General features: G+C 39.1%; 1 protein-coding gene across 1 annotated transcript in view; it reads left to right on the forward strand.

Annotated features, from left to right (window-relative positions):
* The window catches only part of LOC104515611 (serine/threonine-protein phosphatase 2B catalytic subunit alpha isoform), a gene marked incomplete at its 5' end in the record, with an annotated part of 45,944 nt that overhangs the window by 13,300 nt on the left and 16,806 nt on the right, over nt 1-15,838 (forward strand). Inside the window, 3 exons of the mRNA XM_010159653.1 lie at nt 998-1,137; nt 8,506-8,583; nt 10,460-10,554. Of these exons, the coding sequence (XP_010157955.1) occupies nt 998-1,137; nt 8,506-8,583; nt 10,460-10,554 (313 nt within the window). The remainder of the gene's footprint in view (nt 1-997; nt 1,138-8,505; nt 8,584-10,459; nt 10,555-15,838) is intronic.

Raw genomic sequence — 15,838 nt, forward strand, 5'->3', positions numbered from 1 at the left:
GTTTTGCATATTTATGAATTGTTATTCAATTTAAATGAATTAAGGTTACAAAAGCATTAACTGGTAGAGGACTGATATAAGTTAGAATTGTAAGTATGTTGTGAATATTTAATGATGAGGACACAAAGGTAAAATTATAGAGGTCTTACTAAAACTTTAACTAAATGTTGAAAGCGTGTGAAACCAATTCTTTGAAATTTTTTTTGGGGGGGGGGTGGTTAAGTTAGGTATGCTACTAAATTATTACTTGATCTTTCTGGTCAGAGTAGAGAATATCTTGGACTGCAAGCCTGATTTATACACCCATCTTAACAAGGGGTGTTTTTATGCTAAATGGCTCTTGCAGAAGAATACTGATTTTTAATATTTCTGTGTTTTGCTGTATTTTCTCTTATTTGCGGTATGATTCTAAATATTTGGGTTTTTTAATACCATTAGTCAGGCAGAAAGAGGAGATTTTAGCTGCTTAATTAGGGTTAACAACAAGAATGTCATGGCAAGATGCTGTAATGCAGAAGTGTCTTCATATTTACATACAGGTTTTTGTGAAAATGTGTTGAAATCAAAATGGGAACTTGTTTTGAAATAACAATTTTATATTTTCTTGAGGTGCCTCACATAAATTGAGTGCCATGATGTTTCAAAAATGACAAAATACAGAAATAACATCTTCTCTCTTGTCCACTGAAATGCATGCAAAAGACATAGGAACAGGGGAAAAAAGTTCACATAAAAATTCGTAGAGAATGGGAATTCACTGTATCGCATAATTTTCAGTTTTCGTTCCTTCTCCTCTTTGTCAGTGTTAGCAAGGAGTGTTTTGCTGTTGTTCAAAATCCATTGCTGTAAAGCTGAGAGCAACACAAAACTGAAAACCAGATTGCATTTGGGTCTTCGTTTGCCAACCCACAGAAAGAAAAATAGTAACCTTGCTTCAGTGTTTCTGTGATACATAGTAGAAAGAAGTTAGTATTTCTTTGTCTCCTATTTTTCTTAGTTAGATCGATTCAAGGAACCACCTGCATACGGACCTATGTGTGACATCCTGTGGTCAGACCCATTAGAGGACTTTGGAAACGAGAAGACTCAGGAACACTTTACTCACAACACAGTCAGGGGGTGCTCATACTTCTACAGGTGAATATTACCACTTTGAATGGGTTTCTGCATGTGAGCTTGTTCTGATTTTGCAGTATAAAATTTTACTTGAAGTTCATGACACTACTTAGATATTTAGGCAGTCTGCAGGCTTGCCTTGTTTTCAGGTAAATTCATATTTGATTGATTTGTATCTTGCTTTCACCCATGAGTGGGAAACCCTAAAACTACTTAATTTTATTCACCGAAGCCTATGTATTTGGCTTATTTCTGTTCTTGTAAATTAGGGAATGAATGTGTCCCCTGTAACCAGGGGAATATTAATTGATAACTTAATTTTTGTGTGCTATTGAAATGTTAAGAGATTGTTGAACATTTTGCAGGCAGTGGTTCTGTTTCGGCCTGTGCTAGCAACATGCAAGTCTAAGTTTTCCCAGCAAGGTCAGCAGAAGTTGAGGAATTTTAGTTACCTTTGAAAATCTCAACTTGAACATAACTGACCCATAGCTGTTTAGTAACACGTCAGCAGTGAATCAATGGCTTCCACCAGTAACCAGAGCTGATAGAATCAACCTCCTTGTTAGTAACATTAGCAGACATGTAACAGATGGCTTGAGTTTTAGAAATTAGTTTTCCAGGTCCTTTCTCTGAGCAGTAATTACCGCAGTGTGGGGATGGTCTGAGAACAAAGCGGCTTGCACTGCAGCCTGGGCTGCCAGCACGCACCTTTTGTGGGCAGGTCGTACTGCAGCCTTCGGATCGATAACATCTGGAAGGTGCTTGAGAAATGTGTTTGGTCTCATTATGAAAAAAGGTGTCAAACTGTTGCAAACAATTGATCTGTGCAGAAATGGGCTTATGACTCTGAGGGCTAAAATCATTCCTCTTCCTCTCAGCAGCACCAAACGCTTAGAGCATGCCTGGGACTCCCAGGCATTGCTCACTGCAAACAGTGAGTAATAGTGGTTTCCCCTCCTGAACCTCTCTTACAGAAGTGAAAAGCCTTGCAAACATGCCTTGTGCTTAGATACAGGTCTTACTATATACCAGAACAACTTTTAGGGCTTTTTTCCAGAGCTCTGTTTCTTACAATTACCATAAAATTTTCCTAAAATATGTATTGGTTTCCTCCTGAAAATATATCGGATCTAGTCTGTGTCCTGACTCATATTCAGAAACATATTTCAGGACAAGGGGAAGTAGTTGGAAGATACCTAATGGTCAGCCCTGCGTGAGGGACATGTAACTGCTTAATGGCGACTAGCTTGGAGTCATGTTAACTGAGATTATATAAAGGCAAGTGTTACTGTTCAATGAAGTGCATAGTTGCTCTGGAAGGTCACTAATTGCTCATCTAATGAGAATTACTGGCAAAAAAGGTATCCATCGGTGTGCAACATCTAATTCTGTTTGCCTTTTCTAGTTAATTCCTGAGAAAAGGAGACCATTTCCCTCAACAGATAGCTCAGCTTGTAAAGGAAGGACTGTATTATGTAGTCCTCCTTCAAGTATTTCTGTTGATAGGGTAGACTTTGTTTATTTTTCAGTGAATAAAACTTCTTAGTTTCTTCAGTCATTTCCAGAATGGAAAATTAGAAGCAGTGGGCATGTTAAAGGAAGGTCAGGAAGATTTCAGACACATATGTAAGCCAGGGAAATGATTTCTAGATGATTAAGATCTCTTATCAATTGCAGAAAATAACAGTAATAAATAACTTTCCTTTGATCAGACACGTTCATTATAATGGCAAGTTTCAAGAGACTTTCCTCTGATTTAGTTATTTCCAATAACAAAATACTATAAGGAAAATAACAGTAATGTGGCTTTCTAACTGTCTACATGCAACATGTTAACAGGACTTCCCAGCTCTGTGGTACATGAAATCTTCTCCATTCAGCCAAAACTGATTTGTAAAATGTCAAGCCATTTGTGTGAGCTAATTCCACGTGAGAAAGTATAAAGACTAGCATACAGTAGTCTGACAATCTTCTCACTGCATTTCTTACGTGACTGCTCATGTACAGCCTTTTGAATTTCAAACTGATGTTTTTCTTCAAAAAACTTTCTTATGTGCAAGAGTTCTTGAAACTGTTACGGGTAGCACTGTGAACTGTCAGATCTTGAAACCATGGGCCTAACCTGTCATTTAGAGATGTAAAGGACCGTCAGCTTAAGTTCTTTGTACCTTAAAGTGAACAAACTTTGTAGTCATGGTCATGTTTGAGGCAATTTCATGAAAAAGTAAAAATAATGAATGAAGTACTAGTTGTGTAGCTGTTTTTTAATTACGAGTTAAGTGAAGTTTTTCTTTCATCCTTACGCAGAAAAATGTTCTGTTCAGGGACTGTTATGAACAAGAGGGAATTAATTTGTCCCTGATTGATATTCTCTGCTCCCCCAGGCTGCAGAGGGGGGTCTCTGCTCCCCCGTGACCCTCCATGGCTGCAGGGGCACAAACCTGCCCTCTCATCATGGACTGCAGGGGAACCTCCTGCCTTTCCCCCATGACCTTGGTGTCTGCCTGGTTTTCTTTCTCACATCCTACTCCTTTCTCCTTCCACTCCTCTTTTCTCTGTTTCCACTTCTGGTTCCCTTTTGTCTTCCCCTCTTAAATACATTAATCACAGAGGTGATGGTTGGCTCAGCCGTGGCCAGAGGTGGGTCTGACTTAGAACCGGGAAAGTTTCTAGTAGCTTCTCACAGGAGCCACCCCTATAGCCCATCCCCCACCACACAAACAAAACACACTTGGCACAATATACTGCTATTTATCGTCTTGAGAATGACTTCTTTCAGTGACCTGAGAGCCTGAAGAAGTAAGACGGACAAATCTTCTCTCTGAAAATAGTATTAACTTGTGGAGACACAGCTGCGCAGTGGGTTTAGGCAATTGGGTCATGAGGAGAACTCTCTTTTCTAAGCCACTCTAGGAGGATAGGGAATGTCATCATTCCCATAAGATTTACTGGATGGATGAAGAATTAAAATGTTCTTTCATTGCATTCAGACAGAGTTACTGTGAGCATGCCTGGTCCTAGCCGTGCAAAATTGCAATTGGATCCACACCCGGCTTCTTTCATTTCCTTTCTGACAAAGCTGTGGTAAAGAATGTAGGGAGTTTGGTTGCACCACTGAGTTAATTAGCAGTGTCCTATCCTATGTGTAAAGTACATCAAGGGCTTCCTATCATTGGTAAGCACATGTGCAAGCTTAACAGTCACTTTCTGGGATCATTTATGTGTATAAGACTTTGCTAATTACTGGCTGTTAACAAGAGCATGAGAGTGGTCGATGGATGGCCTCAGAAGAAGAGCAGATACTCAGAACTTTTCTGCAGGTATGGTGTTCCAGCCTCTTGGGTTTTCTTAGGGAGTTGAATATCAGTTCTTAAAGAATGTTGAGATTTATAAAGTTTTTGGCTGTTGACTACATGGTTACAGTTTTCCAAAGCATTATAAAACCAAAGGCAGAAATGGTTAGCAGTGGCAAGTGACTGTACTGAAGACTTCTCTAAGGACTTAATTTGCAATCCTTAGATAGCAGTGAAAGGGTTTGGCCTTACAGGTGCTCTGGGGTAGAATAATAATTTTGGCACTGCCATCATTTCAGTGGCTTACTCTAAAGGCATGTTAAGTTTGTGAGTATCCAAGGATTAGAGGAATGTCTACTAAAAGCATTTGAAGATTGTAGCGTGTTTCACCTTAGGGTAAGAGGCACAGTTGGGGTATGAACGTTGGGATTTTTTTGCGGTAGCAGCATTTTAGACAAATTCTTTTGCCCACTTTTCTACTCTTCGTTCTTGCAGAACAGGAGGTTTTTGATGCCCTCCCATTATCTGCCCAGCTGTATTGGTAGAATAGCTCATGTGCTCCATGAGACCTGGGAACACATCCAATTTATAAAGAATGACTCTGCAAAAAAGATATGTGTTTATTTGTTCTAATCCCATGCAGTTCCGTGCTCTAGTTCTCAGTGCAGCTCTGCAGACAGCACAGCTAAGGGCAAGAAAAAGCAGGTGGGAAGAGATGTTCTGGAAGCTGCCTAAGACATCAGAGCCTTTGCCTTTGGAGACAAGTGTGAGGTCAATGGGCTTTGCTGAAAACCTGTTTTTTATGTGCAGGCATTCTTAGAAAAGCTAAACTTGAATGTCATCTTTTTAAATAAATATTTACATCTCTGCTTTAATGGTATGATGAAGGATGGGGGGGGTGGGGGTGGGGGAAGGAAGTCAACAAAAACCAGATTAAATCCATCCAGTTTTCCCAGTTATTGGTGAAAGACCAATTTGAAAATATCTGCCATTTTGGTTCATTTTAGCAAGTTATTGCTGCTTCTTCAGAACTGCATAGAAGTAATCAGTGATCATATAAAGGAGATTTCAGAACTAGTAAACTATGTATGAGGCATTTTAATGAAGTAAGAATGCCAAAGTGGGGAATAACAGTCACATACTCCATGGAGAATAACATCTCTAGCTCAGCGGTGGGGTATTTTGTTTTCTACATAAAAAATTCTGTGATTCAGCATGACACGTGAAGTGCAGGCAGAAGGCTGGGTCGTTCTGTAAAAGCCTGTTGGGGTGGTGGCGGGGGGGTGTTCTGTTTGTTTTCCCTCTTGGCCAACTGCTTTGTTTCTGGCTCATCTGAATTACAGTCTGGGGTCTGCAAAGTAGGGCAAAGAGAGTGTTTCTGGAAGGGTAGAGCCTGAAAAAAATGGTAGGGAATGTGATTACAAAATTATAATTTTCATTAAAAATATTAGGAAAAAACAATCCAAGCAGAAGTCTTTTGTGTAAAAGCTTTTTTTATGGTAGCCTTTGCCATAATCTCTGTTTTGTTGGACTTCCTACTGTTTACCTGGAGAGGCATGTGTTTTGGTTTTGAGGAATATTGTTTAATATGAAACTGCATTTGGGCAGGAGCAAACAGATGTTAAAAAAGTGCTGGAAATTATAAAGCCATGTATTGTCACAGCTGGTATAGATGGATGTAGTGAAAACTTAGCTTCTCCCCAGCCCCTGCTTCAACAAGTAGCTGAAGAAAAATGTCTGAGAGTTGCTTTGTCTTTTTCAAAATAAAATATCCAGATAGACTTCTCGTGGGTTGTAGTGGTCTGGGTAGTATGAGTGCTGGCTCATTACAGATACCATGTTCTTCACTTAGAAGAGAAGATGGCAGCCAGGTTTTTTATATGTGTGTGTGTGTGTGTATTTTCATGGAGTACTATTTGGCATCTCTGCCTTTCTAGGTGTGGGCCCTGTAGAATCAGCCAAATTCTGCTAGTGGAATTCTATTGTCCACGGATTTGTGAAGAATAAGATAAATAAGGAATTACAACAAACAAACAAAAAACCACAAGAACTTTTGTACTTTGAAATGGAAAGAAGAACCTATCATGTCTATTTAGGAGCATTTTTTACCACTTCATTGTATCTTCTTTAAAAGCAGTACTTAACACTGGATGAAAAGAATACTATGGAAAAAAGCAGAAATAGGCTAGACATTTTGAGCAGCTGCACTGATAATGAACATAATCAACTGTCTATCAGATTTTTCATTATAGACCCCAATTTTCAGAAGTTAATGTAAAAATTTCTAAACAAAATGTACAATAAGTCTACATTTAGTCACAATTAATTATGAAAAGAAATGTATGCAAATTAGTTCTCATTTGCCAGTGGTTTGAATGGCAGCCTGTCAGCATTTGAGATCACTGCAGTTGCCAAAACGGTACCCCATGTAATTTGGGATTTGAAATTATTTTATAATGGCAAGCATTTTATACAATTCCAAGTACCAGTCCTGCAACTGAGAATATATGCTAGATGGGGCAAATCCAAACCCAGCAGTATACGCATCCTACTGGGTTTGTAGCTTCTAACTGCAAATGACATTTCAGCTTCAAAATATCCAGGGAGGTTGGAAGCAAGCACTAGCATTTCTTTCTCTGAATAAGGTGAAACAAATTGTACTGTCAAACCCAAAAAGGACTGTCCTGAAGAGGGAGAAAAGGGAAAAGCTTTAGGTGTCATCTGGATAAAGACTCCCAACCCAAGGTTTTGCCAGATCTGTGAGGTAATTTTTATTCACAGAACAGTTTGGGTTGGAAAGGACCTTAAAGACCATCCAGTCCCAACCCCCCTGCCATGGGCAGGGACACCTTCCACTAGACCAGGTTGCTCAAAGCCTCATCCAGCCTGGCCTTGAACACTTCCAGGGATGGGGCATCCACAGCTCCTCTGGGCAAAATTATTCCAATGTCACTTCTCCTTTATCCTCTTCCATCAGTGTTCTTTGTTCTGTTTTGCTGTTCCTACAATTGGCTTTTGACAGAGGAAGCCAGGAAGTTTTGGCTTTCTTGTGTTGTGTATTAAACTGCTGACAACAGAAGGAGACAGGTTTTGCTTTTTGTCTTGAAGTGATAGGTGGCCATCACACATCCTTGAATGCAGGTATGGAGGGTCATCAGCTGGTTAAAAGCAAGAAGAAAACAGTCATTATGGGAGGAAAAAAAACCCTTATTTTTGAAAGCAGCAAATGGAGTAATTTTAACTTGTGTAACATTTTTTTAGGTGTAATTTTAAATAGCTTTTCCCTAACAGTATTCCCCACTTGTGCTATCAAAACTACAAACAGGTCATGCTATGTTTTGCTTTTCTTGTATATGTTTTTCATACATGTTCAGTGTCTTAAACAGTAAGAATGGGTTTCAGGGTGCTGAGGTTGCCAGAAATGGCTCCTCTTCTCTCCTTGAAAGCAACACTGCCCGTGTGCAGTGAAAAACATGATAAGGAAGTTCTCACCACTTTCACCCAATGATTTTCACTCACACAGTAGAACACGTCTCAGAAAGATATATTCGGTGGACACGCTTCTAGGTTTCGGAAGTCACAGAATTTACATTTTAAGGATGTAAAGGGGAAGGATAATTCATGTTTACTAGGGAGATTAAGTTCAGAAGATCAAACATCTTCAGTTTGGAGATTGATTTGCCTTTCTTCTCTCTCTCTCTCTCTTTCTGCACACCAGCTTATTTGGTGTCCATAAGCAGCCTGTAGTTAGTGTGCGAGGAGGTTTGCTGCTGCGAACAACTGTTATATCACATTTTTCTTTTTCTGAGTACATTGAATCTTAAAGTATAATGAAAGAAATTACTTTCTTTCTGACTAGCAATGAGGCGATTGTTACATAATGAATATTGCAACTTTCCAGCGTTCCTCTCCATGCAGTTTTGGGATGGGAGAAATGAAGGTGCTGCTTCTAGTCTTGTCTCTACTTTAATCTGCCTGCAGAGCAGGGGCTGATTTCATGAATGATGCATGTTGGATGAAATGTTTTTTGAAAGCTAGAGCTAAATGTGGTGCTTCTGATAATACCATAACAAGTGCTTTTGTTTTCATCCAACAGTTACCCTGCTGTATGTGAATTCCTACAGCACAATAACTTGTTATCTATACTCCGAGCTCATGAAGCCCAGGATGCTGGGTAAGTATGTGTGGAGAGGGGGCACTAATCATGAATAATGGCTTACTGTTGTCAAACAGAGCAAGGAAAGAAAGAACTACTGAGTCAGAATGAACCGGAAAACTTAAAAGTTGCAACAGCTCCCTTTTTATTAATGCTATAAAAACTATTAAATGCTATTAGAATGTCTTTTACATTATTATTGCTGACTTACAGGACTTAATGAATCATATATCTCGCTTACTTAGCCTTAGTGATTTTAAGTGGCATTACATGACCAAAAATTATTTGGATGGAAAGGAAAGGGAAGGAAAACAAATACAGCTCAGAAAAAGAAGTTTTGCAAATGGCCTGAGACTTCTGACACACTGATTGCCACGATGCCTGGGAAGCAATTTGGCTCACAAAGGCCAGAACTGCCATCTCTTAACTCTTTCATACCTATCTGAAACTTGTGGGCCTACTAGTTTTACGCTTTATCAAGAAAATAAACCTGTAGACCTCAACAGCCAGACAAAAATGGTTTTATGTAGGAGTACCATTAATGAATTTAAGGAGTTTATTAAGACTCTGTGCTCAGAAACAGTCCAGTTCAAGCACCGTGTGCTTTGATGGTTCCCTCATGGAACTATTGCCAGTGTAAAGTGTAACTTTTTACACTGCTTAAAAAAATTATAAAAATTATCTATTTATTAAAATGCACCATACTTGTGAGATTTTAATGAAGGATTGGTATCTGAATAAATAGCTTTGCGTAAGTTATTAACGTGTTTATTTGGAGGTAGAAACTTCAGCCAAACTGAATAGTAATAAAAGATAAATAGCAAGATTGTAGGAATTAGGTTGATATTCACTATGTATATAAAAAGTTAGTCTGAATGTTTGAATTGTCACATACTTAAAACCCTCAATGAAATTAAAAGCAAGATATTACTCTGCCAAAAATAAGTGACATAAAATACCCAAGGGTAATGAAATTTCATTTTTATTGCTTGCCAATGAAGGGGAAAAAATATTTTTTAGAAGGGATTGCATCGAAACTATAAAATTATTTCAGTGCAACTGTAGTGGATGTTTGCCAAATTCTTCAGTTTCTTGTAGCTGAAGACTAAAGAATCTTGGTGGTTTTTTTTTTTTGTTTGTTTGTTTGTTTTTTAGTGTGACTTGTGTCTCCGTAAGACAAAAGTACTGTTTGGTTGGTTTGCTTCCAATTACTTGACAGTTTAATGCTTGATTGATTATATGTTGGCCCAATAAGCCTTTTATTTTTCATCAGGCAGCAAGGTTAGGTAATGAAAACAATGCAAGCATTATTAAACTAGCTAATAAATAGACTGGGTGAAATTAGGCACATCACTGAAAATATTGCTCTCCCTCCTTCCTCTCCCCTTCTCCGTACTTTCCATCTCCCCTGGTCTTGTCATCACTTGTGTGCCCAGAGAGGGCAGGCAGTTGGAGGATCACGGAGGATGTGCAATTCTCTTCTGAAGGCGGTACCATACATCTCCAAGGCTCAAGCTGGTGCTTGCCTTCACCCTCAGTCCCATGGATGGAATATATGGGAACATCCTGGGATGCACACACATAGAGGCCAGTTGGCTCCAGGGACAGGCACTGAGCAAATTCATAACCCAAACCAGCTCTAGCTCACTAAATTTTGGTCAGAGGCACAGTTTTGGAACATGGAGTGGATCCCTGGCCATCCCAAATGGATATAATGAATAAGCCTGCAGGAAATATTTTTCTCCTTGGCTTTAAAAAGCACATATGCATGTTTTTATATTGCCATTTGTTAACAGCCCTTGCAGTAACGTACTAGGGTTTTCTGCACCACATTTGGTCAGTGACAAATACACATACAAAATTGGGCAATAATTAATATCTTCTTTCCTTGTAGGTATCGTATGTACAGGAAAAGCCAAACAACAGGCTTCCCTTCACTAATCACAATTTTTTCAGCACCAAACTATCTAGATGTATACAATAACAAAGGTAAGAATTTAATTCCTGTTAATATACAGTAGTGTCTACTTCTCTTTACTCAAATATATTACATATATGTTACAAATATATTACGTATCACTTCTTTTCTATTTATCAGTTCATGCCCACGTTCTTCCTCTGTTTAATAGTTCATGCCCATTCCATTTATTACATAATACAAATCTAATTAAATTTATTACAGACAGATGTATGCCTCTGAACATAACTGTAGATTCTAATATGCCTTAGGATATTTCTGTATTTCAACTACAAGTTATTAAGTAAATGTTACACAGGAAGCAGAACTGAAAACAGATCTATTAACTAAGAGAAGGATATTAAGAAATGCTGTGGGTGAGCTGTTCAGAGCCCAGTCTTCCTTATAATTAATTATTTGTCCCTTTGCTTCTTTCCAATAAAATTAATGGAGTTTGTATATGCAATCCCTCCAGCCAGCTAACAGACTTTTGACAGGATAAAGCATAGGATAGGTATTGACTGAGTTCCTTTGTTTTGACAGTTTTTAATCAATTGAAAACTATTATTTAGGGACTTAAATATCATTAGCCAAAATAAACAAAGCTTACTGCACAAACAAGCAGTCACTGGTCACCCTATAGAGACTCCACTGAATACAAGTGTTTGCAGCTTCTCTGAGTTTTACTTTATTGCATGCCCTGAAATGTCCTCTAATGAACTGGGGAAAAAAAATCATGTTTCTAAAAATAAAGCATTCTAATGTACCTGTCCTCCTGTACCTTGAAGTGAGCAGTAAAGTTTACTTTCTCCTGTTCCCCCTGAAGTTAGTTATTTGTGTTCCTCTGTGAGCAAAACCAAATAATTTTTTCATGGTGATATTCCTAAAAGTAGCTCCACTGCAAAGAAACTGATCTTTCTTGAGAGGAGACATTTTTAATTTGGATGCTTGCCTACAAAGAAGTAAGACATTTTTTATTTTTTTTATTTTTTTTAACTTGTAAAAGAAAGCTTCTTCAGGTATCATTTCATATTATAAAACTTACAATCTAAAAGCTGTTACGCCATGAAGTGTGTGCAAGGGAAGGAAACACTTCACTGTTAGATGAGGAGGCTTGTACACTTCAGTGTTCTCTGCGTGTTAACCTGTGGAAAAAATTAGTAAAAGCGTTCTGCAAAAACCAAGCAAGCACAGCTGTCGGTACCTACTTTGGCAAAAGTCAGTACCTCTGCTAGCAACCCAAAAAGCGCAGGATGAACCAAGGAATGTGTTCGTTTTCTTGGCAGCGTCGTTCCTGTTGGTGGAACAGTGTGTTTACCCCCTGGGTCGGCTGCTTTGGCGGGGGTCTGCACGCAGTGAATATTGTACTGGTCTGAAGTCAGGTGACAGGAAGTGTTCGCCTTTTGTCTCTTAAGGCATGGAAGCAGTTCTGTGCGCATGAAGACAGTGGGTGAACAAGGTGAGATTTTTGTCATGAAGGCAAATGTTAAATGTAAAGTAAAGATTGATAATATTCAAAATCCTGAATTTGAAACCACAGAGCTTGGGTGGTGAAGAGAAGTGCCTCTCCATTCTCCGTTTCGGAAGACGCGGTCATTTCCCTTGTTTCAGGACGCTCCGCTGTGGCAGGCAGCTCTTTAAACTGGTGGAAAGGCTTTTCTGGTGAAAGGCTGTAGGCCGGGGTGCCACTCGTAAGACTTGTATGTTTCGAGGCTGACCTTTAGCAGCTTTGTAATGAACTTCTGTTGGGTTTAACTGCCTCCTTTTCTCTCTTTAGAAATTTTGATGCATTATTTCATGTGACTTGGCATTTAAAGCGCATCATGCATAGCTTTTCATGCTGCATTGCTCATGCATCTTCCTTTGGATAGCATTTGGGTGCTTGCTTCCCTCTTCAAGAAAGAAAAACACCATCATCCTCAATCAGTCCAAAACATGGCTACTTGTTGGCTTCCTTGATTTGCAGCAGATGAATTAACTAAGGACCCAGCTTCTGACTGATTTCAGGAGGCGAAGGAAGGTTTTTTCATTCAGAGGTGTTACAGGACAGTGGATCTAGCTGACTCCATCGTGCACTGGTGCAGAACCTGATTTAATTTTACAGATCATTTGGGAGTTTGGTTACTGTCAGTCCTTGAAAAAGGAGTTACTCTTCTACTAGTAAGTGCCTTCCTTTCTAGTATGTATTCTTGGTATGCTTCTGGTTGTCACTTAGCTAATAAAGTCACCCTAAATAAATTCCTGAGAGGCTTCATCTCCCACTGACATGAATGGGTCATTTTTAAATGCAGTGTTAATTAAGATAATCCTTTTTTTTTTTTAAAGCTGCAGGGGGCCAGAAATGCTCATTTTCATCCCCAGGTTGATAGTACTCATACCCATTAAAGCAGATGTACTTTCTTCTACTTGTTCAAAGCACTTAAGAAGGAGTGGGCTTGGTTGCCGACTTTATCCAAGGACTTATTCAGTCCTTGCTGGAGAGCAGTCACTAAGATCAGGTATGTCCTCGAAGAGCTGTAGGGAGGCAACATTCCCAGAGCAGGAGGTGTGGCAGAAGTAGCTGAAGACAACCCACCCAAACAAGACCATGTTCAGCTTATCTGCTGTTAATGATGCTGCTGTGGACCTTCTGCATGGTCTGTCTCACAGTACCAACCCATCACAGGAATTTCTTGGCTTTGCTCTGCTGGATTCTGGCACTGACAGAAGTTTTCTGTATCCTTTTGGGTTACTGGCCATTGCCTTGTGAAGGCTGCGTATGCATGATTCGTCCTTCACGTGGCAGCTGGTCGTGTCGCAACCCCAGCCCACACGTATACATAACTTCTGGTGCCAGAGGTAGGTTTTTCAATTAGGAGGCTCCTGTCGGATTCCCTGTGTAGTTAGTGGAGACAGAGAGTCAGGCTTTCAGGGTGTGATTCACGGACTCAGAAACTGCCTAGATATGGGAAGCCTAGTGTCCCTCCTCTTTTCAAGACTCTCCTTCTTCATTATTGTTATTAATACCTTCCATATTCATTATAATAGACAGCATTGCCAAAGGGGAGGATTTCATACCTTTTTCGGCAACCTCTGAGCTCCTGTTCAGTGTCTTCATAGCTTTCGCAAACATTTCTGCTCTCATTTATGTTATTAAGAGGTATAAAGAAAAGGATAACTGAAGATTATTATTAAATGTTGTTACAAGAAATTCCAGTGCATTAATGATTTTCTAAGACTACTCCTTCTGGAGAGGATCAAAACTCATGCAAGAAGCTAAATGTTAATTGGATTGTGATAGTTACCTGTGACTTCAGGGCCTCAGAGGAAGGCTGTAATGATCAAGAAACTTTGAGGAAGTTGTGTGAGTACAGGTTTACCCCTGGATTCAAGGGTGCCTATCACCAGGAGAGATTCTCTATAGTAACAGAATAAGAGGGTGCCAAAAATTACTGCACTGTGTGGTCTCCTGGTCTTGTACTGTGCCTAAACTTTCATTCCTGCATTTAGTATTTCTTAATACCTTCATTAGGGCTTGCCACAACAGGGGAAGGAAAAAAAAAAAAAAGGAAAGCTTTTACAGAAGCTGCACAGAGGCAAGCAATTTATTTATAAATCATGGGCAATACTTCATATTTTAGTGTCTGGCTGTTACTCCAGTAAGTGCATGCTTTTTGGCTGAGTGAACAATTTTAACTAACTGTCCAAAGACAGACTATTATCTTTTGAACCCTTTAAAAAGATTAGGTTTTGTAGTGGTGAAGCTATCAAAACAAAAAAAGTCTCCTTCAACGTGCTGTAATATACATATGGTGCTGCTGAAAGGAAAAGCAGATGAAGGAAAGAATCTGTGAAAAGTATGCAGGCAAGTTTGGGATACTAGAAAAATCAAAACCAGCTGTACATTGGTATGTTTGTTAATGTATCAGATAAGTAATGCTTCAATGAAGCATGGATAAAGTATCAGCATGTGGTATGTCACAGATACATGTTAAGAAATGTACCTGATGCAAATGGATTTAGCAGGAAAATTATTTTTATATTGGAAAAAGGCAGAGTAATATATCTGGAAGACAAAGATGATCTTTGAGAAGTAATAGCACTTTGGGAGAAAGAAAAGCGGCGTAATCTTCTGTTTGCCCTATCAGTTTTCTTTAATGCTTTATCTCTGCTGTTGTGATGAGGCCTTGTCATGGAAACAAAAGCTTTTAAAGAGGACCTGTCAGGATATCTAGGCCATTTCATTGCCAACACAGAGAAGTTTGCCAGAAGAGACTTTTGCAGTCTGTTGATAAAATCTTGAATGCTGTTTTGCTGGTTTTTTGGAAGAAGCAACGGCACATGTAAAATCAAAATCGTCAGAATTCTCTACTGGAAGATTTTCCCAACTGCAATTAGCTCTGCTTCTGTACTGGTTTATTTACATCGTTACCTTATATAGCAAATAATTTTTTCCTTTGATAATGTTTAAACTTCTTAGGCATTTTGCTAACCCCTATCTCTGACCTGTCATGGGCAGAAAACGCTGTGGTTGCTTAGCAACTCTGCAGGAGGAGAAGGCACTGTTCCCAGTTGCACCGTTAAAGCTGAAGTTAATTTGTCATTAAATCCAAAATTGAAATTCCTTCTTAAGTGTGAGAATTTTGAGATAATTTGAGAGACCTTTCACTGCATTTATTTTCAAAATTCAGGATGAGCTTTCTGAAAAAAAATTACAAAAAAACCCCCAAAACTTATTTGCTAAAGTTATTTTGAGGCTGTTTATCTAAAAACATGGAGTTCACTCTGAGCTAGTATTTCTAGCATGCTTGTTATTTTTTTCCTCTGGTGGAAATGTTATCATGTTAATTTATACTGAAAAAAGATTCTGCAGATCTTGAAGAAAGATATATAATGTCTTTGGGTAATTCTGAACTATCTGTCACACAGTTTAATGTTGTTCATGTTGTTTAAGCCCTTAATTCACCTCCCAACATAGAGATTTTTAAAGTGCCAAGGGGGTCTGGGACATCCGCTGGGATGTGACAGGTGTGACACAGGAGACAGGGATGATCTGAGCTCATCTTTAACTGAGCGAGACCGAGGAGATACCCCAGGGGGTCTCAGATGGCACTAGGTGCTTATGTTTGACCCTGCCTGAGAATGGTAGAAGAGCTATCTCCATTTCTCGCTGAAGGAAGGAGGTTTCTTACCTGCACATTTTCACCAACCGTATTTCCAGCCTTAGGTACCTACGTTAAATGTTAAAGCTAAACAGTACAAATGCCCTTTGCCTGCTGCATTAGTGTTTCATTTCACTCTAATGTAATTTCTGCACCCAGTATCTCAGTTTACTAG

The sequence above is a fragment of the Eurypyga helias genome, unplaced genomic scaffold, assembly GCF_000690775.1.
Source record: "Eurypyga helias isolate BGI_N326 unplaced genomic scaffold, ASM69077v1 scaffold11079, whole genome shotgun sequence".
Taxonomy (NCBI): domain Eukaryota; kingdom Metazoa; phylum Chordata; class Aves; order Eurypygiformes; family Eurypygidae; genus Eurypyga; species Eurypyga helias.